General features: G+C 31.0%; 2 protein-coding genes and 3 non-coding genes across 6 annotated transcripts; 2 read left to right on the top strand and 3 right to left on the bottom strand.

Annotated features, from left to right (window-relative positions):
- Positions 1-2,994: 2,994 nt before the first annotated feature.
- On the bottom strand, positions 2,995-3,068 carry TRNAI-AAU. Its single transcript has one exon. It is a non-coding gene; the product is annotated as a tRNA-Ile (tRNA).
- Positions 3,069-3,119: 51 nt separating this feature from the next.
- TRNAI-AAU lies at positions 3,120-3,193 on the bottom strand. Its single transcript has one exon. It is a non-coding gene; the product is annotated as a tRNA-Ile (tRNA).
- A 63-nt stretch (positions 3,194-3,256) lies between these two features.
- TRNAI-AAU lies at positions 3,257-3,330 on the bottom strand. Its single transcript has one exon. It is a non-coding gene; the product is annotated as a tRNA-Ile (tRNA).
- Positions 3,331-4,790: 1,460 nt separating this feature from the next.
- Positions 4,791-6,844, top strand: LOC124918378 (dolichyl-diphosphooligosaccharide--protein glycosyltransferase subunit DAD1-like). The gene is made up of 5 exons (XM_047458554.1): positions 4,791-4,931; positions 5,024-5,075; positions 5,911-6,009; positions 6,100-6,143; positions 6,564-6,844. Exons 1-5 carry the CDS (start codon positions 4,845-4,847, stop codon positions 6,645-6,647), a joined length of 366 nt encoding a protein of 121 aa, XP_047314510.1. The 5' UTR covers positions 4,791-4,844; the 3' UTR covers positions 6,648-6,844.
- A 2,286-nt stretch (positions 6,845-9,130) lies between these two features.
- On the top strand, positions 9,131-18,227 carry LOC124918366 (glycerol-3-phosphate acyltransferase, chloroplastic-like). 2 transcript variants are annotated; one of them, XM_047458542.1, is made up of 12 exons: positions 9,131-9,516; positions 11,116-11,213; positions 11,762-11,848; positions 11,981-12,078; positions 12,690-12,747; positions 13,676-13,777; positions 13,865-13,926; positions 13,999-14,109; positions 15,273-15,351; positions 15,922-16,041; positions 16,367-16,480; positions 16,561-17,015. In XM_047458542.1, the coding sequence occupies exons 1-12, from the start codon at positions 9,252-9,254 to the stop codon at positions 16,705-16,707; spliced, it is 1,341 nt and encodes a 446-aa protein (XP_047314498.1). In that variant the 5' UTR covers positions 9,131-9,251; the 3' UTR covers positions 16,708-17,015. The 2 variants fall into 2 exon arrangements, 1 of the variants encoding a protein (XP_047314498.1); XR_007097379.1 differs by lacking the exon at positions 9,131-9,516 and adding an exon at positions 18,043-18,227 and having other exon boundaries at positions 11,120-11,213; positions 16,561-16,896.
- Positions 18,228-26,182: the final 7,955 nt, after the last annotated feature.

Consider the following 26,182-nt stretch of genomic DNA (forward strand, 5'->3'; position numbering starts at 1 on the left):
AACATGAGTAGGTATATCGTTAACTAGGATTTTTCTGTCCTTTGTTGGACATTTATGCTCAGAGTGATTCTAAACTACAATAATTAGTTATTGAATCTATTGCCTTGAAATATAAGAGTAGCTTTGGATTTGGATATAGCAATGAGATTCAAATCCAAGAGTCTATATTCAACTTATATTCAAGTTATTAGCCCCATTTGTTATATTCAACTCATATCGCACTCGAACCAACATAAATTCTTATGACCTTGTGTTTCTCTGAGGTTGTTGAATTGGATGGAAATGGAGTGTAGACTGACCAGTGATTAGGGTTTGAGGTTGTAAATTGTAATGGAGAGCTTGATTTTGTTTCAATTCGCTTAAACAGCTCCAAATAACTAAATTCAGCTTTGATTCTCTCCCTAATTTATAAGCTGTAATTTAAAACCTAGTTATATGATGTGAAATCGTGAGAGATATCCAAAACACAGTGAAGCAGAAGATGATTACACTATTGCATGTTTATTCATTGATTCATCAAAGTTAACAGGTTACAAATACAATCACATCAATTGCCCTAAAAAATCTTGAAATCAAAGTGATAGTACAGAGAAGCTAACCAAGTATATCTGGAAACGAGTCGAAAGCGCGGATGAGAGCAAATAGATGAAGAAAGTTTCTTCGATGAAGATGGAGGCGAGGCAACGATGGTGAAGGAAGATAGCGACGACATTCTTTACACAGGAAGTGATGCAGGTGGCTCTAATGGCGGATGCCAAAATTTGTATATAAATTATGAAGTTAGGCAAACACAGTACTGTCCTTTTTTTTCTTTTTTTCTTTTTTTGGCTGGAAGCATGTGCACTCTCCACCTCCCAAAATGTGAAACTCATTAGCCAAAATTAAAAAAAAAAAAAAAAATAGATAATTGATAATATTTTTAGATATGAAAAGTTGAGAATATTCATGTGTTTAGAAAAGAAAAAATAATAATTTTTATGTAAAAATATTATAAAATAATTTAAATATATATTATTAATATATTGACTAATTTAATGGTATAATTTATTTGTCTTTCGCATCATCAATCATGATAGTTTTAGTGTTAATAATTTTGTCTAAATTCAATTCTCATTAAGAAAAATAGCGTTAATAAGACAAAATTACTTTTAGACAAAATTATTTTTTCATTAAAGTAAATCACATTGATGCTAAGTGATTCGTAGTCTTCTATGTGAGTTCAACCACCCCCACTTTTACAGTAGGAGAAAGGGCTCAATCCATGGAGAACGGTCCCTTTATTTATTTGTTAGTAAGACCTAACTCTCACTTTTATCACTAAACCGGTTTTTGATTGAGCGGTCTATTAGTTTACTGTTCACTTTGGAATACCTCGTCTTCCTAAAAAAAAAAAAAAAAAAGGACAGTTGTTGATTAGAATTAACGTTGAACGACTTCAGATATCTGCAATCGAATTGAGAAAAAAATAAAAAGATAGAGCCTAACTCTATACTATTAAGATATATATTATTTACAATATTAAGATATTGAGTAATTTAGTGGTCAAACATAACTTATTTGTCTTCACATAATTGATCAGGTAGTTCAAGGGTGAATAATTTTTTCTAAAATTCAATCTTCATTAAAAAAAAATAGCGACAAAATCACTTCGTTAGTTAAATAATCACCTCGATGCTAAAAGATATGCAGTTTTCAATGTGAGCCCAACTACCCACATTTTTAGTAGAAGAAAGTGGCTCAATCCATGGAGATTGGTTCCCTTTTCCATCTGTAAGACCTAACTTTCATTATTTATCACCAAGTCGCTTTTCCTTTGTTGCTCATTAGCACTAATGTTAACGAGGATCATCGATCAAGGACTTCGGATACTACAATCAAATTAAGAAAAATAAATAAAAAGATAGATACTAAATTAAGATATTGAGATAAATATTATTAAGATAGTGAATATTGTGTGGGAGAGCATAATAATTCATTTGTTTTCACGTAATTGATTATAGTAGTTTAAAGTGTCAATAATTTTGTCTAGAATTCAATTCTTTTTAATAAAATAGTGCTGAAACTACAAAATCACATAGATTTGAATTTTAGAAATAAAAATGGCCTATGAACACGAAAAACTGAAACTACAATAGCAGAACCTGTGACCTTTGCGTTATTAACACGACGCTCTAACCATTACAATGGCCTATGTAGATCAAGGACTTCGGATACTACAATCAAATTAAGAAAAATAAATAAAAAGATAGATACTAAATTAAGATAGTGAATATTGTGTGGCAGAGCATAATAATTCATTTGTTTTCACGTAATTGATTATAGTAGTTTAAAGTGTCAATAATTTTGTCTAGAATTCAATTCTTTTTAATAAAATAGTGCTGAAACTACAAAATCACATAGATTTGAATTTTAGAAATAAAAATGGCCTATGAACACGAAAAACTGAAACTACAATAGCAGAACCTGTGACCTTTGCGTTATTAACACGACGCTCTAACCAAATAAAAATGGCCTATGAACACGAAAAACTAAAATTACAATGGCCTATGTAGGTCTCGAACCTGCGACCTTCGCGTTATTAGCACGACGCTCTAACCAAATAAAAATGGCCTATGAACACGAAAAACTAAAGCTACAATGGCCTATGCAGGTCTCGAACCTGCGACCTTCGCGTTATTAGCACGACGCTCTAACCAATTTTGTCTAGAATTCAATTCTTTTTAATAAAATAGTGCTGAAACTACAAAATCACATAGATTTGAATTTTAGAAATAAAAATGGCCTATGAACACGAAAAACTGAAACTACAATAGCAGAACCTGTGACCTTTGCGTTATTAACACGACGCTCTAACCAAATAAAAATGGCCTATGAACACGAAAAACTAAAATTACAATGGCCTATGTAGGTCTCGAACCTGCGACCTTCGCGTTATTAGCACGACGCTCTAACCAAATAAAAATGGCCTATGAACACGAAAAACTAAAGCTACAATGGCCTATGCAGGTCTCGAACCTGCGACCTTCGCGTTATTAGCACGACGCTCTAACCAACTGAGCTAATAGGCCTTTGAATACGAAATAAAAATGGCCTATGAACACGAAAAACTAAAGCTACAATGGCCTATGCAGGTCTCGAACCTGCGACCTTCGCGTCATTAGCACGACGCTCTAATCAAATGAGCTAATAGGCCTTTGAATACAAAATAGAAAAGTTTACTATGAATATGAAAACAATGAAAATTTTAGGAAAAAAATGGCCTATGCAGGTCTCGAACCTGCAACCTTCGCGTTATTAGCACGACGCTCTAACCAACTGAGCTAATAGGCCGGTTGTTGTGTTTTTTTATTGTAGCAAATTGTTATTTAGTCCGGCGAGATAATATGAATTTGTATCAAAACCCTAATAGTCAAAGTAAATATCAAAATTTAAAATACCTCCACTCTTTATCAATTTTCGTAATAGTGACAATTGAGTTTCTTTTCATTTTTTTTTTTTTTTTTTGTTAATTACTGAGTCTTCCCTACAATGAGCAATGCAAGATCAATTTTTCTTTTACAAAAGTTTGAAATTGTACACTTAAAGATTTTGGTGTTGCATCTGTTGGTGCTTCTTCCACAGAATCCATGATTAAATTACACATAAAAAGATAATTCAGAAACCTAATAATCACTATATGAAATATGAACCTCAAAATAATATAAAACTATTGTCATCAACTATATGAAATATGAATCTCAAATAAGCTAAATTTTGACAAGAAAATGATGACAATAATTTAAAAGAAATTGAAATAAAAGAGACTTAACTGAATTATGCGAGGAACCAAAAACTTTAAATCAAACTATAACCTCTAATTTTTGGATAACTATGCTTTTATCTAGAGTAGAAACTAGGTTTAAGTTACGACTTACGAAAATGCCACTTTAAATCGTTTTTTAGTTTGGTAAAAGCGGAATGAGCTGGTTCAGATAGAAGGTAGAGCTTGAGGTGAATGAAAGAGTGTCATTCTCAGTGTCTAGAACTAGAAATCGATAGTCTACTCAAATGAAACTATAAATAAGTAAACTCAATGTGAACCAACAATTGTGGAGAGGGGAATTAAGAGAGTGATAAGTGAGAAAGAAAATAAGTAATTTTTCTTTTAAAAAAAAAATATGATAAACCCGCTAGGTTAACCCAGGCTATCGAATTTCCAGTGCAACCGGCGGATTTACCGAATTTAACTTGTTGATTGCATTTCCGATTATTTCAACAACATAACCCAGTTTGACGGCTGATTCATCGAGTTTGTCGGTTCGAGGTTCGGACAGGGTTTCAAATCTATGGTTCAAACTATCTAAAACTAATAAACTAAGTAATAATTAATTATTTTTGTCTAATAACATTTTTTTTAATACAAGAACATAGAATCCTCTCTTCATACTCATTCTTCTCGTTTAGAGTTTTTTAATTTTTTTTTTATAAAATGTCGAGTTTCGCTTTTCTTTCGAAGTGCGATTAATTCACGCGAGTTAAATATATAGCTCGCAAATATACTCAACCAATTTAATTAAACGAGCGACGACAATAAACTCGAACCCAGAATATCAAATATCCTTATCCACCATAAATTGTCACTTGAGTTATCTTAATGGGTTCTAAATCTAAACGAAAAGTTACACATAAAAAGATTGATATCCGACTTAAAAATATATATATATATATATATAATAAATATTTGCATCATAAAAGTATTGTCTACCCCGGGTCCCCAAGTAAGGATTATCATTTTCCTCCCTTTTCCAAATCTAATATAACACAACTGTGCAGAACTACCTTCCATAACGTCAATTAGAGCGAAAATGGCGAAGTCATCGGCGACTAAGGATGCTCAAGCACTTTTCCGTTCTCTCCGTTCTTCCTATGCCGCCACTCCCACTAACCTCAAGGTTTGACTTCCTTCATTTCTTACCATAGATCTATCGCATACCATGGAATTCTTCATGTCTTGATAGTCAATGTATCTTGATTTTATCTGCAGATCATCGATCTCTATGTTATGTTTGCTATTTCAACAGCTTTGATTCAGGTAAGTTATCATCTAATTGATTGATATAATCGAATCTATGGATATGTATTTTGATTTTGTGATTCACCAGCTGATGGTTCTGTGTGAGAAATTGAGATTGAATTTAGCTTTTACATCTGAATGATTTCATCTTGTGATGCTAAATCTACATGATTTGTTTATATTATTGAACCAACTACTGTTTTTGATCTTCAAATTCCATAGTTAATGTCCAAGTTCGTGGTAATGTTTGATACAGATCTTCACCAATTTGCTTTAGCCTGTTACATATTTAGCTTTAAAACAGGTGGTTTACATGGCAATCCAATGTAGTCTTGTCGGATGCAAAATGTAGAAGATTAAATTGACATATCTCTCGAACATTCCATATCTAATGTCCAAGTTCGTGTTAATGTTTGATACAGATCTTCACCAATTTGCTTTAGTCTGTTACATATTTAGCTTTAAAACAGGTGGTGTACATGGCAATCCAAAGTAGTTTTGTTGGAGGCAAAATGTAGAAGATTAAACTGACATATCTCTCGAACATTCCATATCTAATGTCCAAGTTCGTGTTAATGTTTGATACAGATCTTCACCAATTTTCTTTAGCCTGTTACATATTTAGCTTTAAAACAGGTGGTTTACATGGCAATCCAAAGTAGTCTTGTCGGAGGCAAAATGTAGAAGATTAAATTGACATATCTCTTGAACATTCCATATCTAATGTCCAAGTTCGTGTTAATGCTTGATACAGATCTTTACCAATTTGCTATTGATAACTCTGTTATATGATCAGTTCAATCCATTATACCTTATTTTGTTTCAAGTTACGTTTTGTTAGCCTGTTACATATTTAGCTTTAAAACAGGTGGTTTACATGGCAATCGTTGGTTCATTTCCTTTCAATTCGTTTCTCTCTGGAGTGCTCTCATGTGTTGGAACTGCAGTTCTTGCTGGTAAGCAGTTCTGTTTGTTAATTGATGTTTTAGGTTGTGGTAAGATTCTTCAATGTTCCTTACTGATTTGATTACCTTCTGTGATTGCAGTTTGTCTTCGTATTCAAGTAAACAAAGAAAACAAGGAATTTAAGGTAAGGTCACAATATACTCGTTTATTTGATATTTCTGCTCTGGTTTAGTGACCTAGGACTTGTTTGATGTGTGTTGTTCGAAATTAATTTCAAATAACTCGCTATCATCATTAACCATCAATACTGTAATACCCTAATTTTCTTTACTCAAATAACATGGTTTTTCAAGATCAAAGAAGAGCCTAGGTTTTCCAATTGTAGTAGGCTTTTTGAGCTTGCGGGTGTTGTATGACTGCCATTGTCGATTCCTTGTGCCTTGGATGTGATAACTGATAAGTCATTTTTAGGGTTTATATGTCCTGCTAGTTTACCAAGTTTGATATTTAATAAATGGATGATATTGAACAAGGAGTAGTGAATTCTGTGATGAACTTCTCCACTTGTTTTCTCATAGTTGAAGTTGTTTTTATATATCTGTAGGATTTGCCACCAGAACGTGCATTCGCAGATTTCGTGCTTTGCAATTTGGTGCTCCATTTGGTGATTATGAACTTCCTTGGCTGATAGTTGGAGCCAAAAACAGTTTGAATTGCTTTATATTATTCTGGGTCTTCATAGTTGGAGTTTTGTAGTACTTTTAGGGTTTTTCCTTTAGTCTACATAACTATATTGCATCTTTCACTATTTCAAATGGTATTCTGAGTTACTTAATGAATTGATAGGTCACTTGACTGCAATTTAATTTCAGATTATGATTTTGATCTGGTTATGGAAAATCAAATCATATGAAATATTTAGATTGATTTGTTGGAAACCACTCACTAGGGATTATGGATGATTAAGTGGAAAGAGACTAAAAATCTCTTTTCGAAACTGAAACTATGTCCAAGTTAAAATGAGGATTATGACTATGGAGATAAATTTATCGAAAATTTATACATTAATAATATAATAAGTAAAAGATAATAAACTAATGCATAGAACTAGCTTAATAAAATTGAACATTTGGTCATATCTTATCAATGATTTTAAGTTAGTTAATATACTTGATGGGTAACGTTTTCAATGAGAATTGAACTCGTGATTTTTTTTTCTCAGTTGACTCTTTATATTGGACTACTAGATTTTTTTTTCCTCAGTTGACTCTTTATATCGGACTACTAGTCTAACTATGATATTAAAAGTAGGAAAAAAACTCACTTAGACGTATGTACTTGTACAACTAGCTCACTTAGACGTATATACTAATAAAAGTTCATTTAAACGTACGTATTATCAAAAATTGGCTCATTTAGCCTCTTTTAGTAACCATGGTTAACTTTTATTTTTAAATTTAAATATTTATTAATTAAATATTAATATATTTTCTCTCTCTTCCCTTTTCATTTATTATTTTATTTATTACTAATAAATGAACCCTCTATTTTTATTTTTATTTCTAATTTTTTATTATTTCTATATGAGTATTTATGATTATTTTAATTTTATTTTATATATATGAGCATTCATCATTAATTATTTGAACTCTATATTTCTTCTTCTTTTTTATATATATTTTTTATATTCACATTAATTATTAATTATTTTAAAATTGTTTGATCCCAATAATTGAATATAACAATGAAAATTCTTTCAACAATAAAAATCCTTCAACACAAAAATAAATTAATTAATAATTAAAAATTAAATAATAATAAAAACCCATTCATCAAACACCAAAAGAGTAATAATCAAATATTAGACAAAACAATTCCTTTACTACTAATATAATAATATAAGTCGTAAATAAAAATTAAATAAAAAATTATTAATTTCATTTTTATTTATATTAAACTAAATAAGAAAAAAACCCTTTTTTATTTTTATTATATTAAATTAAATAAGAAAAACTCTTCAAAAAAAATTACAGGAAAACATAAAATTTAAATAAGTTGTTAAATTATTTTTAAAAAATAAGAATTTAAGAAATATAAGAAATAAAAACTAATAAAACAAAAGATGAAATATAAAAGAGAAATTAATATTAAAATAATAAAAAAATTAAGAATAAAATAAATTACTTAGTTTAATTAATGAAAAAGGAGGAGAGAAAATATATTAATGTTTAATTAATAAATATATAAATTTAAAAATAAAAGTTAACCATGGTTACTCAAAGAGGCTAAATGAGCCAATTTTTGATAGTACATACGTTTAAATGACCTTTTATTAGTACATACGTCTAAGTGAGCTAGTTGTACAAGTACATACGTCTAATTGAACTTTTTTCCTTAAAAGTAAGTAGGAAACAAAAAAGACTTTTTTTCATTAAAATTATTTGATGAATTGACGATTAATTAATTTATATTTTCTTTCCAAGATTTAAGAATTTAATTTATTTCACCATGTACATTAATTTTTTGGGGATATAAAGGAGAACTACCAAAATTTAAGAATTAATTTATTTGACTACTCATATAAATTATTTTTTTGGGAAATAAAGAGAACTAACATAACACTCCACCGCTTAAACACAAAACGCTTTCAGATGGAATCGAATCTGTGACATTTTGATCTCTTATGACGACTTTTATCACTAGAATACTAGTCATATAAATTATAAAATAAAGAGTATTTGTTTTTAAAGTTGATTATATTAATATTTATAACTAATTATATAAATATGGATCAAATGTATTGTTTCGACGAGTCATATCTCGGTTATTTTTTGGTAGGCTATTTGACTAAAACAAATTGTATGACGCAATGATCGTAATCCATTAATATGTTTATTCCACAACTTTTTTATTATGACAATACGAGAGATCTCCTCTAAAACTTATATAGAAAAATCGGATGAACTCATTGATTTTTTAGGATTTCAGAGCTCGATAAATTTTGGTTTATGTTTCCATTATTGTTAATTTCGTATTTTGAATATTTTTTGTGACCATATAAATATTTCTAATTAGTGTGGCCCTAAATTTATTACACGTGTCTTGATAAGTCTTGGTGAATTACCAATTTCAAAATGAGTCACAATCTCTCACATAGGCAACAAGAACGAATAACACATGCATTCCTTTCTCTCTCTCTCCATAGATAAGGGCGGCTTTCACTCTCTCTCTTTCTTCTCTTCTCTATGCGCGCGCAACCTCTCACAAACGCACACACACACTTCCGCAGACTATGTTGATTCTCTCTGCTCCATCTCACTCTTGCACTTTTGCCACTGCTAGGGTTTCATCTGCTAACTCCAAGCTCCGTCAGATTTCCTGCTCTCTCTCCGTCCAATCGATTGGCCGGCGGCGCTGTGGTTATTCATTCGTACTCTATTGCTATACTAAGGCAAGAGAAATGAAGGAAAATGAGGCGGCGGAAGTATCTGTTGTAGCTTCCGAGGAGATCGAGCTTGGACATTCACGTGCATTTCTTGATATTCGAACTGAAGAAGGTTGGTGTTCTCTTCACTTATATTATGCATAGTCAATTACATACTTAGATAACTATTGTGATGGAATGTAATTGATGTCTGTGTGATGCGGTATAAGAATGTAATGCGTTTTCTTATACGGCTATCTTCGATTGTTCGATAGTTATTACTTTGATTGTTCCGTCTGTTAGAGAGTGTTCAGTACGAGATTACTTTTAGTTTGATCTGCTTGTCCATGAATTGTGGAATGTTCTCTTCTATTTGAATTTGGACTGCTTATTCAGTTCATATCAGCTTCGGATTGGTGTGTGCATTTATTGAATACAAGTGATTCTCTAATAACTTTGTTAGTTTGATCTGCTTGTCCACGAATTGTGGAATGTTCTCTTCTATTTGAATTTGGACTGCTTATTCAGTTCATATCAGCTTCGGATTGGTGTGAATCTATTGAATACAAGTGATTCTCTAATAACTTTGTTAGTTTGATCTGCTTGTCCTCAAATTGTGGAATGTTCTCTTCTGGTGGAAGTCTTCTATTTCAAATTGGACTGCTTATTCAGTTCATATCAGCTTCGGATTGGTGTGCATCTATTGAATACAAGTGACTCTCTAATAACTTTGTTAGTTTGATCTGCTTGTCCACGAATTGTGGAATGTCCTTTACTACAAATTGGACTGCTTATTCAGTTCATATCAGCTTTGGATTGAGGTGACCGTCTATCGAATATAAGTGATTTCTCTAATATCAAAACACTTGCCTGGTCATGAATCATGACAAGCTCATCTGGTTGCAGTCTTCTATTGAATGAACTTTTTTCTTTTGGAGTCAATGCTACTGGATTTGAGATTGAATTCCAAAACCTGAAAATGCTATGCAGTCCCCGTTGACACTTTTCTGTACAAGTAATAACATTTTGCAAATTATATTGTCATTGATTTTTTAACTCTCTCTATTATAGGCAGAGATTCTGTATGTATTTGTTCATGGAAGGTAACATTTGTGGTTACCAGGCCAAAAACAGTTAATATTTTGTAGTCATCACTTTTAAGACCATGTGTGCACAATGTCTTACAGAGCTGGAATATAAATATGTGAATGCTATCATTTAGTGATGTCTAAGAAACTGGGGTTAATCAAGTTTACTTAAAAGTAGAATCACCTAAGCTCACAGTATGATATTTTTATAACTTGGGAAGAAGCATAGTTTCTTCTGAGGGTGTTGCTTCTGAAAATTTCTTTGCAAATTTAACTCTACCTCCTTTGTATATGGGGATTGACAGAATATCTTGTAAGTATCTTAACTTGTTCAACTAGCTATTGTTTAGGTTATAGTCTTCTTTGTGAATATCATAACAAAATGCTTCTTATATTCTTTGTCAAGACCTTTCCAACTTGTGATTTATGCTATTTCTATAAACATGATTAAACTAACAAATTATTGTTTATTTTAAAGCTCTTGCCTTGAGATACAGTATTTTTTTTACATTCTCTTCAGATTAACCTGATCTATTAGGTGTTTTTGTGATCTTTATATGCATAGCAACTGTTTCCTCTATTTGTTCCGAAGTTTGGTTTGAGTTACTGCCTCCTTATGTTGCATCAGTTTTGAGTCTTTGCAGATTTGCTTTCTGGAATTAGAAGAGAAAAGGAAAAAGGAAAGCTTCCTCCAAATATTGCTGAAGGAATGGAAGAACTTTACTGGAATTACCGAAATGCAGTAAAATTCCTTTCTTTTTGTTAGGCATATTTTCTTAATATCATAATGACACCTTTCAAAAGAAACTTTAAACATCAAGGCCAGGTTCCACATTTTAATACCTTATATTAAACCTTTTTAATTATTCTAATGGAACAATGTCACTTGTTAATTACCTATTAAAGCTGTTGTTTCTAATTTTGCTTTCCTTTGCATTTTTTGGGTTTTGTTATGGCGCTAGAGTTTATATATTTACATTCTTGTTCCAAGTAAATAGACATGGTCATTGAAACCATATCCCATCCATGCCATAAAAACGGAATAATCTGGGCATTGACAGAATAGGACAATGATAGAAAAAGGAAAACATAGCTGGACTGCTGGATTACAGCTGATTTTCTATGACCAACGTTTTTCTCCTAGTTTTGTCATTCTATTTTTATTTTTCTTTGTAAGTAACCTTTATTTACAAGAAATACTTCAATATTGCAATACAATATTTGGTTAGGTCATACATGTATTACATGCCTCCTTAAGAAATGTGTTTTGGATTGGGTCTTCTTGTTCAGGTTTTCCAAAGTGGTATCCCCAAGGCAGATGAACATGTTCTTTCCAACATGTCCATAGTTCTTGATAGAGTTTACAGGGATGTGGAGGTATCATTCCTTTGATACTACTCTATAGCCTATATATATTGTTTGTTAAGCATGTCCTGTTCCAAACTCTCAAATTATTTCCTTTACCAGAACCTTGTTCACCTTTTTCATGAACAACTGATTACTGTGCAGGATCCTTTTGTCTTCTCACCCTATCACAAAGCCATAAGACAACCATTTGACCACTATATGTTTGGACAAAATTATATCCGCCTCTTGGTGGATTTCAGGTGTGTATGATATACAACTTGTGATCTAATGAACTTTGACATTGGAAGGAAAATGATGCTTGGACATAAGGATGGAGATTATGAACTTATTTTTTCTTTTTCCTTAGTCGCATCGATTTAGATATTTAATATGGTCATGTTTCTTGTAATATATTGTGTTTGGTAGATAAATGACCACTTTTGTCCATGAACATGGCACTAGTGCTCATATTGATCTTATATCTAGAAAATACCCAACTCTGATAAATGTCCTCCATTTTGCACAGTTAATGACAAGTAAGTTACTTACTGTGGAGAATCAAAACATTTATCAACATTCAGAGTCGATGTTGGGTATTTTTAAAGTATATGGTCAAATATGAGCACACTGCACACATGCAATGTTCATGGGCAAACATGAACTTTGTCCCAGATTTTAATATGTGAACTTTATGACAGTGACATCTTAATATATAAGCTGGTGTGTTCTACTTCTTCTTGTTCTTTTGGATAAAGAGGCCTCTATTTTTCACCTGGATCCATTAAACTAGTTATGTGCAGTTCAAGAATTTACATTTCAAGTCTTAAAAATCACAGTACTGACCAATGACCTTGATTTATTTTTTATTCAGGAACTCATATACTGGCAACATACCTGTTTTTGGTGAAATAGAAGATAACCTTCGAAAGGTGCTGAAAATCCTTGCTTTGATTCTTTCCTTGTTTTTTGTTTCTTGCTTTGTTTTCCCCCTCCCTATCCTTTGTAATGTTTGAACACATCTTCCATTCTTTGTAATGAAAAGTTGACCTTTTAAAAAAGAAAAAATCTTCTGATTCTAATTGTGAGTTATATGTTTGTGGCACAAAATGAAATTCTTGAGTTTCTATATTAGAGCATGAGTGTGCTTTGCTAATGGAATAGTTCAGCTACTTTAATCTTGATTTGAATCACAAAACTATAACTGTTATAACTACCTTTAACTACTAACTTCCTACACAATGATAATAATATTTACTAGCCTATTGCACATCACTTTAATACACATATCACCATCTTCTATAGTAAAAGTAGTCACCGCTTCCTCATTGGTTGTATAGAAATATCAATTTTGTTGTACTTCCTCCTCAAGGAAAGATTGTCAATGATATCATCCCATGCATTGGCAGCAAAGGACGGGAGTGCCATCCTAGAAAGGGCTTCTGCATGGAATCACTTTGCGTAATAATCCTAGAGGGATTTCACTTCAGAGATGCCTTTGCTTGAGTATTTTCCCAAAGTCACTATTCATCTGTCAATATTGAGCCTAACTAGAATTAGAAATTGAAGCTGCGATGGTTTTAGATATTAATGTTTGTGAGAGGCTTGTATAAACAGAATTAAACATGGTTATAGTATTTATGCACAGATTCCAAATAGCAAATTATCAGTCTTGACCACTAATTTCAAGTATTCCTCAAATTAGGATAAACCTGAAGACTTGTTATTTGTCTTCTTTAAATAGTCTTCATCATAAATGATTTATCCTCCCTGCCTATAACTTCCAAATTCTTGTGTCCGCTCTGTTTACTGTTTAACTTTCCTGATATTATTGATAATAGTATTGCCTTAAAAACACAGGGACACAATGTTATACTGATGTCTAATCATCAAACAGAGGCAGATCCGGCCATTATTGCTTTGTTACTTGAAGCAACAAATCCTTATATTGCTGAAAACTTGGTGAAGAAATTTCTTTTTTTTACTTATTATGTTATTTGATTACTCTGAAAACTTAATATTCATCTTAACCTAAACGGTATTTTCCAGATCTATGTGGCAGGTGACAGAGTGATTACTGATCCTCTTTCCAAGCCCTTCAGCATGGGAAGGTGATTGGATGAATTCAAGTATTATTATGGTATGTCATTTACATAGATTTATCTTTTAAGTATCCTCTGTAGGAATCTCTTGTGTGTGTATTCCAAAAAGCATATGAATGATGTTCCTGAGCTTGCTGACATGAAGAAAAAAGCAAATACAAAAAGTTTGAAGGAAATGGCCGTGCTTTTGAGGTACAATTCCTTCACTTTTTTTTTGAATTGTTAAAGTTTGTATTAATAGAGTTGTCACAAATGTAATGGGTTTGAGTCTTCACACACTGACCATTTACAAAAAGAGCCGTCATAAATGTGATTTCTGGTTATACCAACAATGTATATTCTAAGAGCTTGTTTAATGTAGTTGGTTTTTTAATAATCTTGATTTAAGAAATATAAATCTTGTTTGAAGAAAAAGTTGATTATTTGGGTTAAATAACTAAAATATTAGTTGTATTTAATATTTTAAAATGGTATAAAAAATAAATAATATTCTAGTATTTTAGTTGTTGATTTGAATGATGATTGGATAAGAGGTTAAATCCAAATAACCCTTCATCAAACAAGCCCAAGTCTTACATGATCTGTACATTGTTCATTGAGCAACTCAATCATCAAACCACATTGAATTGTTGGTACATTTCTGTTACTATATACACTTTTTTTATAAATAACAGTTTTCATATGTGGTCACATATCTATAGGCAGCCTGTCCAAGTCACCAATATTAGCAGCATCTAACTTCTTGATTATAGTGGCCGGACCATTATTTTCCTTTTTTTGCACCTCGGGGACTTTGTTTGTTTTCCTAGATTGTGTTAGATTAAGATGACTTCCAAACTAATCCGAATTTGACCTCCCATGGATTATATATAAAGGAGTACGATAAAAAAAAATTGATGTTAATCAATAGAGGGCCTGGTATTATAAACATGGCCACAAATAATTATGCGATATTGGAATTTAGTCCTAACACGAATCCTTTTAGGAAGAAGTGAAATTTGTTTATGCTTCATCCTAACATCATGATTTCCAAGGCTTAGGTTGAATGTTCAGCAACGGGCTGTTCAAACAAATCTGATCATAGCCATATGCTATCAATTTCTTAGTTTCATATGCCTCAAGAAAATCAAGAAATCTTCAGTGCTTAAAATGAGTTAGGAGTTGCTAATAGCTTACCTAGTGCAGAGACAAGCATGGCACACAAATCACAAACTTGATGAGATTTTACTTTTTCAAATAATAAGTCTCCTATTCTGAAGGGTTAAACCACATCTGTATGCTCTCTATTATTGTTTCCTTGAAAAAATCCAAATAGCCCAAGATCAAACAAGCTCTTACTCCTGTTTACATGCTAGGGGTGGATCACGAATAATATGGATAGCACCGAGTGGTGGAAGGGATCGCCCTGACCCTATAACAAATGAATGGTTCCCGGTAAGATTTCTACATTTGTTTGTGAATGGATGACGTAGATGGGTAGGGGAGTTTCCATTTTATATGGTCCATAAACCCAAATTTGAGCTCGAACATGGTCAAGAAATTCAAATTAGTGCTAATAATCTTTTAATCTTTCTCGAAAAATTTCTCATTCTCATCATGACAATATTCGGGGTTTGTTTTTGAGTTGTAAGACTTATTTGCAATCTTATTTGAGTTAAATGATATATTTGTAAATTTTAGGGGCTAAGTTTGTGTGTTATAAAATGACAGAACTTCCATGTATATCACTGCTCTCATAGGCAAAGATTAAGCTGCGCTGATTATGTAGTTTCAGCTGCTTAGTTGTTCACAAACTCATATTTTTTTTTTCTTCTAAGGTCAATATAACGGAAAAGAAAATGCTGCATACATTACAACTAGGTTACATTTTTATATTAAAATAAGTTCTTGTCTTAGAAGCGACTACACTACACATATAAGAGAGTTAGTCTATTTCTTCCCTTGCTATATTTGATATATCTTCCAGCCTATATTAATCACTCGTACTGATAAAAAGAGGTTCAGGCACCCTTTGACGTTTCTTCAGTGGACAATATGAGAAGGCTAACAGAGCATGCTGGTGTTCCTGGTCACATTTACCCCCTATCTTTATTATGCCATGATATCATGCCTCCACCTCCTCAAGTATGTTTTTCTTCTTTCGTAGACCAATCATATATATATTTGTTTCTGTAATGATAATTGGATGTAGTAGTATAGGTAATATGGTAGTTAGCAAAGTACGTTAGTAGCTTAATCGGTTAGTAGGCATCATTTGGAGTGACGAATGAAGCTTACGCCATTCTTGGGTCTTCATCTTCATTCATCACTCCAAATAGTACATACTCTTACTATTTATATGCTACTAACCCATTAACGTACTAATTTAGTATACTAATTACCAAAATACCCCTATAATATTACTACTAGTGTTACAGTTTCACATAGATGATACCCTTTTTATCCCCAGGTTGAGAAAGAAATTGGAGAGAAAAGAATAATTTCTTTCAGTGGAACCGGATTATCAGTAGCACCCGAAATCAGTATCCATTCAATCGCAGCTAGCTCCGCGAATCCTGAAGAGGTTGGAATTGTAAAATAATTCTTCTTTAAAGATGATTCCATTATTAGCTATTAAACCTTGTTTTGATTGTAATTTTGTAGGTTAAGGAAGCTTATTGCAAAGCTCTGTACGATTCGGTGGTGGACCAATATAGTGTGCTCAACCGCGCTATACATGGAAAGAAAGGCCTAGAAGCATCTGTTCCAAGTGTCTGCTTATCACAACCGTGGAACCAGGCTGCCTCTTGAACATAAACAATTTTCTCATTTTACATACTTCTGATCAGGTTTGTTGAGTTTGGACTGGAATTGTTTGCCTTTCTCTTGCGCAATATATTCAGGTGGTAGGTCAAACTAATATTTCCTCAACGGCAAATCCGAACTCTCTGCCCGTTCCAAATTTGGGCAACATTCAGATCCGGTAACTTCGACTTCATGGTATATACACTATATTTTTGCCCGATTCATTCACTTGTAAAGTATTTTGCAGAGTCTTCTAAGCATGAGATCTCTTATTTACATTGTTAATCCTTTTTTTGAGATTAATTTTCTAATGATAATGGTTTTGGAAACTCGGTTTCTATCAAATTTCTCATCCAAATCCAGATCGGGAATGAGATTGGAATATGGAAACGGGATGTAGGCAGACTTTCGGATCCGATTCCATATTCAATTATTCATTAACAAAAGTGTTTTCAAATACCCTACAAAAATAGCCTAAATTATTATTAACCTCTGTCCTTTTATTCTCTTTTTGGATGTATAAAAAAAATTGGGTTTTGGCAATGCAAATCATCTGATTCTTCTTCACTTGTTGAAGTCCTTAGAAAAAAACAGAAAATATATTGCTTGTTTTGTGACTATTAGTGCTGGAAAATTACATGCATTGAACCTTTTCTAGCTTTTATATTTCTTATTTTATTCTCCCAATAGTACAAAGATGAATGCCTTTTTTCTTTCTTTCTTTTCCACCGGATAAATTTGCTTTTTACTGTGCTATGGTGGTAGTACCACTTTATTACTTTTTTTCAGAAAAAAAAAACATCAACTAAAATATTTTATTTCAAAATTTAAATTAAATTTTACTTTTTATTTATCAATATCATTTTATATAGTTTTCTTATACAACTAACAAAACAAATTACATGAAAGTAGGAAGTTCAAACAAACTAAAATGGAAAATGTAATTTATTCTAAGATATTAAGTTGGGTCTGGTTCGGATTTGAGTTTTTGGCTATAACCGATATTTTAGTATTTAGTATAATGAATTGAGTAATGTGATAGACTTGAAAGAATGTTTGATTAGGTTGAATTTTTTAAATAATTCTAACAAAAAAAAAAAAAAAAAAGTTAGTTGGATTGAGTTGTTTCTTTTAGAAAGTTTAGTTTTTTATTTTATTTTAGAGGGATTGAGGAGTTCTAATGGATTTATAGTGGATTCATACTTTTCAATTTTGGACTAATATGAGAATTTATAAATCTAAGATAAGCATAGTATAGTATAATAATGAAGATTAATAATGACTGTCTAAAATAGTTTAATTATTACTTTAAATATTTTATTTATTTTTGTCTCCTTATAGTTCAACACATGTGGAGCTAGCTTGTTTGGAGTTTGGATTACACTTCTCCATAATACAGTCTTATTTGGTTTTGATTTTCAATTTTGAGGGTTTCTTTTCAAACAATTTACATGATCATTATTAAATATTCATTCAGGGATAATTCTGTAATTGTCCAATTAAATCCCATTATCACATTCTTGATTCCTGTCTATGTTTGTCAGAAAACAAACAAAAATATAAATCTGGATTTTCCTTCTGAAACAATTCTAGACCAATCAAACTCATGTTTTGCCAGCCATTTTTAATTAAACAAGTGTTGAAAATTGCAAACCACAAATTTCCTTCCTTTAAATTAAAATAATTCCAAATATTATTATTCATTATTACCACTGTTTAAAAAAAACAATAATATCCTCCATTTCAATAATCTATGGATTTTATATTTTTAATTTGTTTTCTTTTTTCTTTTTTGTTTTGTGATTATATAAAAAAAATAAAAGGGAATCCAAACAAAGCCATGCCATAAATATGTAAACAAAAACAAGTAGAAGATGTTGATGTACATAGTAAGTACTATTTTATTAAATTTATGATATGAACCGGTCCGGTTCCCTAAGTAGTGGTTCATTGATTCGGGTACATATATATTTATTTATTAATTAATTAAATAAATAAATGATGTATCTCCCAGATATTTATTAATTTATTTTGCGTCTCATCCACGAGGTTAACGAATCATATCACGTTCTCCAACGTTAAAATAAATGTAATATTAAAAACCACTATTTATTTTTCACATTAAATGCTATATATGTTTTAAATTAATAATATTTTTCAATAAATTATTATTATTTATTTTTGGTCATTAACCCAATAATACAAAATACAAAACATTGAGTCAGAACATTATTTATTGTTTAATTCAATGCTCAATTATATTTTATTTCTCTTTCATTACACATTATTTAATTTGGAAGGACGATCACAAAAAAATAAAAGAGGTAACAATCATGAGATGTATGAGGTTGTGGACAAATTTGTAAAAGCAGAAGCATTAATAATAATAATATTATTATTATTATTATTATTTGTATCTCATAATGTTGATTTACTTTATTGTTGGATGCGTGTATCTATAGTCAACTAATGCAATCTATTGGTTTTTCTTAAATAAATTCAATTATTCCGGCTTAAAAGTAAATTAATCTATGAATCAAAGCTTAATTATTGGTTTTCCTATATATATAAATAAATAACATATAATTTAATTTTAAAATGGATTGCAAAACTATATATGAGCTTGTTTCATGTGTATTAATTTTATAAAAAATGATTTAACCATCAACTAACATTTATCATTTAATGGGTTATTAGTTTGAAAATAATGTAAAGATTTTATCCTAGGTTTAGAGGCGGGTCTATGTTAGGCTTAGGGTGGGTTAAAACTTACTCGGAAAACAAATTGTTTTAAGTAGTGGGACAAAATTCCATAATTTTCTATTTTTTTTAAATTTAATTAATTATTTATTTTCTATTTCTAAAGAAATAGATTATATATCTGTTTTATTCAAAAAATTTTTAAATCCGTCACATATAGTTTGGTTTTTTATTAGAAAGATGGTAAATTTATTTAATGCAACCTCCATAAGACATAGAAAATCTTGTTTGTTGGTCTTTTTAGAATTTTATAGTTTATCATTTTTAAAGATAATTGTCTTGTTCATTGCACAATGATCAATACAAAATGTTTATCTTATTCAAGTGGAGTGAATATTTGGAAGAAAGTATAAAAATAAGAATACCTTTAATATTTAACATTTGAAAGAACTTATAAATAATAAAAATAGTTTCATGTTCTAATAAATAAAAACTTTTTAAGAAAATGACTCAATAACTTTTGCATTGTCGAGAGTGACTAGTATTTGGAACTTTTTATGGAGTTTTACTGGGATTCATTGAGTGATGCCCGAGTTTTTAGATAGTTGTTGAGATATTTGGATTGATCTGACTGAATATAGCAAACATACATATTTGGGTTACCATCCTAATTATTCTTTGGTGAATTATCTAGTTGAAGAGAAATCGTCGAACTTTCAATGATCATAGTCATTTTATGCGTATCATTCATAATACTATTATTATGATGCTTTTTGAGATTCGTTCAGGAAAATCAGTAGAATATGTCGGAGAGTTAATATTTCTTCCCGAGAATTTACGAGCTCGATAACTTTTTAAATATTTTTTTTTCATGTTATGCTTTGTTGTTATGCTTAAACAATTTTTTTATTTTTAATAAATAATTTATTTTTAAAAATAAAATAATAAATAAATAAAAACTTTTCATCCTATTTTAAATAACAACTAGTCTTCTAGTTAAAATACCTTAAATTCACTAAAATTTAAAGTAGAAGGCAATTAGACACATGCCACAACTATTATCATGGATTAAATTATATTTTTGCAAATAACAGTAAGAAGAAAATAATGAATGGATGAGATATATGTTTATAATTATATAAATAAATTTAGCCCTTATTCAAAACAAGTTATTTTTATTTTCATATAATGCATTTTGTTAGAAAAAAAATAAAAAAAAATTGTTGGAATGCAATCCGTGTGGGGGACCAGGTAGTATGATCTGGTAAAGTCAAAATGAAATCAATGTAGAATAATAAAGAGATGTGATGGATGATGGATTGACCCACGTGTCTCTTATTAACATGAGAGGGTGCATTGTTACACATGTGACTGGGATGCATACGAACCCCACCGGTCCCCAGTTCAGGTAGATTTGTTTCGCCGGTGTCCGGTTACATCCTTCCAATCCAACCACTACCCGGATAACAATTAACACCAATGACAAATTTATCTTACAAATTATGTTCTCTAAATGTTTCTTCCTATAACCTAATTAATTCGTTGCCTTATTTTTTTATATTATTACAACACATTAGATCGATAATAAATAATCGACCATTATTGATTTAGACATCGTTATGCAAACGGATTTACATTAGGGCTAAGGTTGACTTAAATCCATCCCGAAAAAAAATGTTACAAGAAAAATGTAACATATTGTGTAGACTGAGGGGAATGATTAAATGAGCCAATATGTTTTCGTGGGTTGAGGTTGTTGGGATAACAGGAGATGAATAACTTTATTATCAAGATTTTTATAGGAGAATTACAATGATTCTCTTATAATAAAAGTTCACCCACAACTCACAAGGAATTAATGTTCTCCAAGGCAAAGACTTGATTTTCTAAAGTACTCGAATGCACATTTAAATAAGTCTCAATTAGGTCAATATCAATATTTTGTTCAAATCTCTCAAAGAGCTTCCAAAATATTCTTACTATATTTCCTAAATGTATTTCCATAACAAAAGATCTACTTTTCTTTTGTGATAATCTTATTTTTTAATATCAAGATTATACACCAAAAGATATAATTTTCTTTTGTTGAATATACATTTTTCTTGTACTAAGATTGTATACCATTAATATACCATATTTGTAATGTTGTAAATTCATTCTCAACACTCCACCTTGATTTATAAGTTATCTTAGTATTGTATTCTATCATTTGATTTGTCAACAAGCAAAATTCCGTAGCTCCCAAATTTAGGAACCGCCAACATATCAACAACATTGTCACCATCTTCGTAACAACTTCTCTTTGCTCGATTATGCTCCTCTCGATGCCCCACATCAAACTTTAGCATGGTAAACACCTTAGACAAGAGTAAAACCAGAGGATCTTTAGGCCATTTATGTCCTTCACTATATTACATATAATGAGTTACACAATATTTTTGTAAATTAAGATTTATAATATAACGAATTACATAAACCTTCAAAAACATCATCATCATCAAAGATGGTACATACATATAGAATGTATCTTCACCAATGGTGGAAAAACTCAAGCCTTAGTATATAGAGAGTGAAGAGAAAGTAATTGAAGAAAATGAATTTTTTTTTCCTAACATCTGCCTTCGTCTTGATTCGTCACCCTATCTTTCTCTTGTTCTTGTCTCTAAAATTTACAATTTGGCTGATTATGTAAATCCTCAAGAATAACATCATCATGAACGATGAATTATATATCTTCATAAATTGTGGAAATACGTAATCATATGTATTTAGGGAGTGAAGAGGAAGTAGTTAAAGAAACATATTTTTTCTTCCTAACACCTGCCTTCGTCTTAATTCGCCTCCCTCTCTCTGTTTTCTTCCTTTTCAAAATTAGATATCTGTTGAAAACTGAGGACACCGAAAACGAACTTTCATCGCAGACTCCTCAAAATAAGATAATAATTGAAATCTGAGAAGACCCAAAACGAACTTTCTTCGCCTACTTCTTCAAAATTAGATATCTATCAAAACTGATGACACCCAAGGCGAACATCCATCGTCTATTTCCTCAAAATAAGATATTGATCGAAGTTGATAAGACCCAAGACGAACTTCCATTGTCTACATTTTCAATTTTGGATATTTTTTGAAAACTGGGGACACCCTAGACGAACATTCATCGTCTACTTCCTTAAAGTTAGATACTAATCGAAAGCCGAGAAGACCCAAGAAAAACTTACATCGTCAAAATAATTAGGTATCCAACGACATCTCATTACTCAATTTTAAAATCTAGAAAAAACATTTGACACCCATCTTGTCTGGAACTTTGCACACTCAACCAACTTGAATCGCATAATTCTCTAACCGTCTTCAATTGTTTTCACCATGCTTCATAGTTTCTTCGAAAGAAATCGTGAATGTCATTCCCTTTGAATTGATCGAGTCTCTCATTTAGCCCATTTTTCATGACTAATAATCACATTCAAGATCTCATTCATCTTCTCACATTAGATGATAATTCAATGATATCATTCGCTTTTGAATTGATCGAACTTCTCATATAGCCCCTTTTTTATGACTAAGAATATTATTCAAGGTCTCAATCCTCTTCTCAATAAGATGACAAATCAATCATCTCATTAATCTTAACTATGATCCACAATGTATGGACAATTAAGATAGAACAAAATAAGTACATAAATCATCACCTTTGAATTGACCGAGCCTCCCATTTAGCTCTTTTTTTATGAATTAGAATCTTACTCAAGGTCTTATTCATCTTCTCACATTAAAAAATAATGCAATGATTTCTTTTTGGTTCGTTTGAGAGTTGTTTCATGATGTCTCCACCTAAATTTATAAGTGACTTCCATTAATATTCCTCCTGTTGGTCTTTTATTCATATTACGTGTTAACTAGAAATATGTTAATCCTTAATCACCCACTAACTCAATACAATTTCTTAATTTGGCCTGAAGGATTGCCTTGTCAGCATGTTGACTATGTTGTCATCAATAAATGCTTTTTTGATAAGACTTGTTGGGTACCATTCTTTCTTTCATCCATGGACAATGATAAATTTTTACCAAAGTCATCATTCTTCCCAATATTTGAAGAAATCTCAATGATCCCATGACAATTCTTCCTTGGCAATATGTCTTTTGATGACATATCTCCACCTAGAGTTGTGATTCCTGTTGAATCACTATTTGTTTCTCCATTGTGTGTGCTCTAGTTTTTTCAAACTTCACATCTTGACCTAACATAACATTATCTTTACCTTTTCTAGCCAAACTCTATACCATTTGACATTCTCTGAAATCCAATAAAGAAATTTTTCTTTGCCGTTTGATCTAGAATCTCTTGCATTATCATGAGTTAAAGTTTTTGCACTAAAAACTCTTTTCTAACCCAATTCATACAAGCCTTTGAGGTCAAACCTCAGATACCAAAACTTTGATATATATTGAGTGACCTTGGAGATAATAACTAAATATATTTGTGAATTACCTTATAGAGAATACACATTGTTTTCACTCCTTCCATAACAACTAAAATACCCTACTCACCAGAAATAGTCCATCACTTGTCTTCCAAACATAATTTTTTCTTTTATGCTTCTTTAGTATTAGGTAGTTTTTTCTGAAGTGTCATTCCTTTTAACACCAAAAACACTTTACCATTTTCTTTAGTCTTCAACATAGACTTAGAACTCTTATTGCTCTGCCTTTTTTTCTCATGATGTTGTTTACCTCTTGCAAATATGTCTTCTCCATTGTCTTCTTTTCTATAATCTGCCATCTTGATTTGTTCCTTAGATAATAAGTAACTCATACTTCTTCCACATCAAACTTGGAAATTATTCATACAAACAAGAACTATAACTTGAACATCTTTTGGAAACCTCCTTAGGACTTTTCAAAAATCCTTGAAGGATCATCCAATCTCTTTAGCTTCATCTCCTCTTGAACAACCTCGCTTTGATACCACTTGTTGGGATACTAGGAGATGAAGTAACTCTTAATACAAAACAATAACAACATCGAACAATTTCAGAAATGAAAGAAAACAACTGAATAACACAAACATAAAATTTATAGTGATTCGACTAAAACAGACCTACATCCATTTTCGAGCACAAGAGGTTTTAGCTTTATTATCAAGATTGTTATAGGAGTATTGCAATGATTCTCTCATAATGAAAGATCACACACAACTCACAAGGAAGCAATACTCTCAAGGCAAAGACTTGGTTTTCTAAAGTACCTGACTACACCTTTAAATAAGCCCAACTAGATAAGTCAATATCAATATTTTGTTCAAATCTCTTAAAGAGCTTTCAAAATATTCTTACCAGATTTACTAATTGTATTTCAATAACAAAAGATCTACTTTTCTTTTGTGATAATCTTATTTCCTAATATCAAGATTATACACCAAAAAATATAGTTTTCTTTTGTTGAATATACCATTTCCTTGTACTCGATTGTGTACCATGAATATACCATATTTGTAATATTGTAAATCTATTCTCAACGGAGGTTGAGATCGAGTATCTGTCATCAGAACACTTGGGTTGCGATGCCACCTTAGATCTAGATGTCGACAAAGGGGAGAGCGGGCAGGTGGTAACATATCAAAAGTTGATGTCATCTACCCCTAATCCTATTTCGGATTTGTTGTACGATAAAAAGCAATTGATTAAGTAGAAAATGGATGTTCGTCAAATGTAGACGACATAATTCAAGACATCACTATAAGAACCCTTTATCTTGAAATTAAAAATAATGAATTGTCAGTTTTCATTCATAGTGTGTGCGATGAAGAATCGGTGGATTTTTATCTAGATTATGATGTCAACGAGAATATTTTAATGGAATTCTCGATACATAATATGACGTTAAATGAAAACAAAACCTCCCTTGAGGGAGATTATTGATTAATGGTTTAAGTGTGACCTAATGTGCGCGAGATATCATCCATTTCATATACTTTCTACCCAAATCTTTTTTTATCGAACAACTACCAACATTGTCAGCTGAAAAAACTAAATGATCTACCGCAATATTATATGTAAGAAGGAAAACGTGTTTCGAATCCTAGAAAAGGATATTGCATTTTGATTTCATCAATGATTGAAATGATTATTGCTTGAATGTTTATGGAATCAATTATGGTGTGAAGAGAGTCGTCATTAAGTCACTATTGGGAACTCTTCTTGGTTATGGCATATATTGTTTTAGTGAGTCTAAAATTCGAAAGATGGATAAGTGGATTGTAAGGGATATATGTAATTGACAGTTGTATTGTTGAGAGTTTCTTGATTCTATACGGGTGTCTCGTGGGATTCTTGTGACATTATGAAACAAAGTTACATTATGGTAAGTTGTTGTCGTATGTGTTATAAATAGGTGAAATCGGCGATACACTTACTTTTGAATTGTCAATAATGAGTCTTTTGTGTTGTGTAATTGAGACTCACTAGGTGATACTGTGAAATTTGATTGAGACCGTTAATATGACAAAAATACATATTTGGTTTACCATTTCAATTATTTTCTAATGGATTATCTTGATACGTATCATTTATAATATTATTATTATGACGCATTCTGATATTTATTCTCGAAAATTGGTGGAGTTGGGTATGTGTTTGTATTTTTTCTTTTTTTTTCTTTTTTTTTCTTTTTTTTTTATATTTTCTATTTAAATTTTTTTTTCATGATTTATGGTTGTGCTTAAACCATTCTTATATTTTTAAGAATGATAGACCTCATTTTAAAAAAGATAATAAAAT

The sequence above is a fragment of the Impatiens glandulifera genome, unplaced genomic scaffold (genome assembly GCF_907164915.1).
Source record: "Impatiens glandulifera unplaced genomic scaffold, dImpGla2.1, whole genome shotgun sequence".
NCBI classification, from domain to species: Eukaryota; Viridiplantae; Streptophyta; class Magnoliopsida; order Ericales; family Balsaminaceae; genus Impatiens; species Impatiens glandulifera.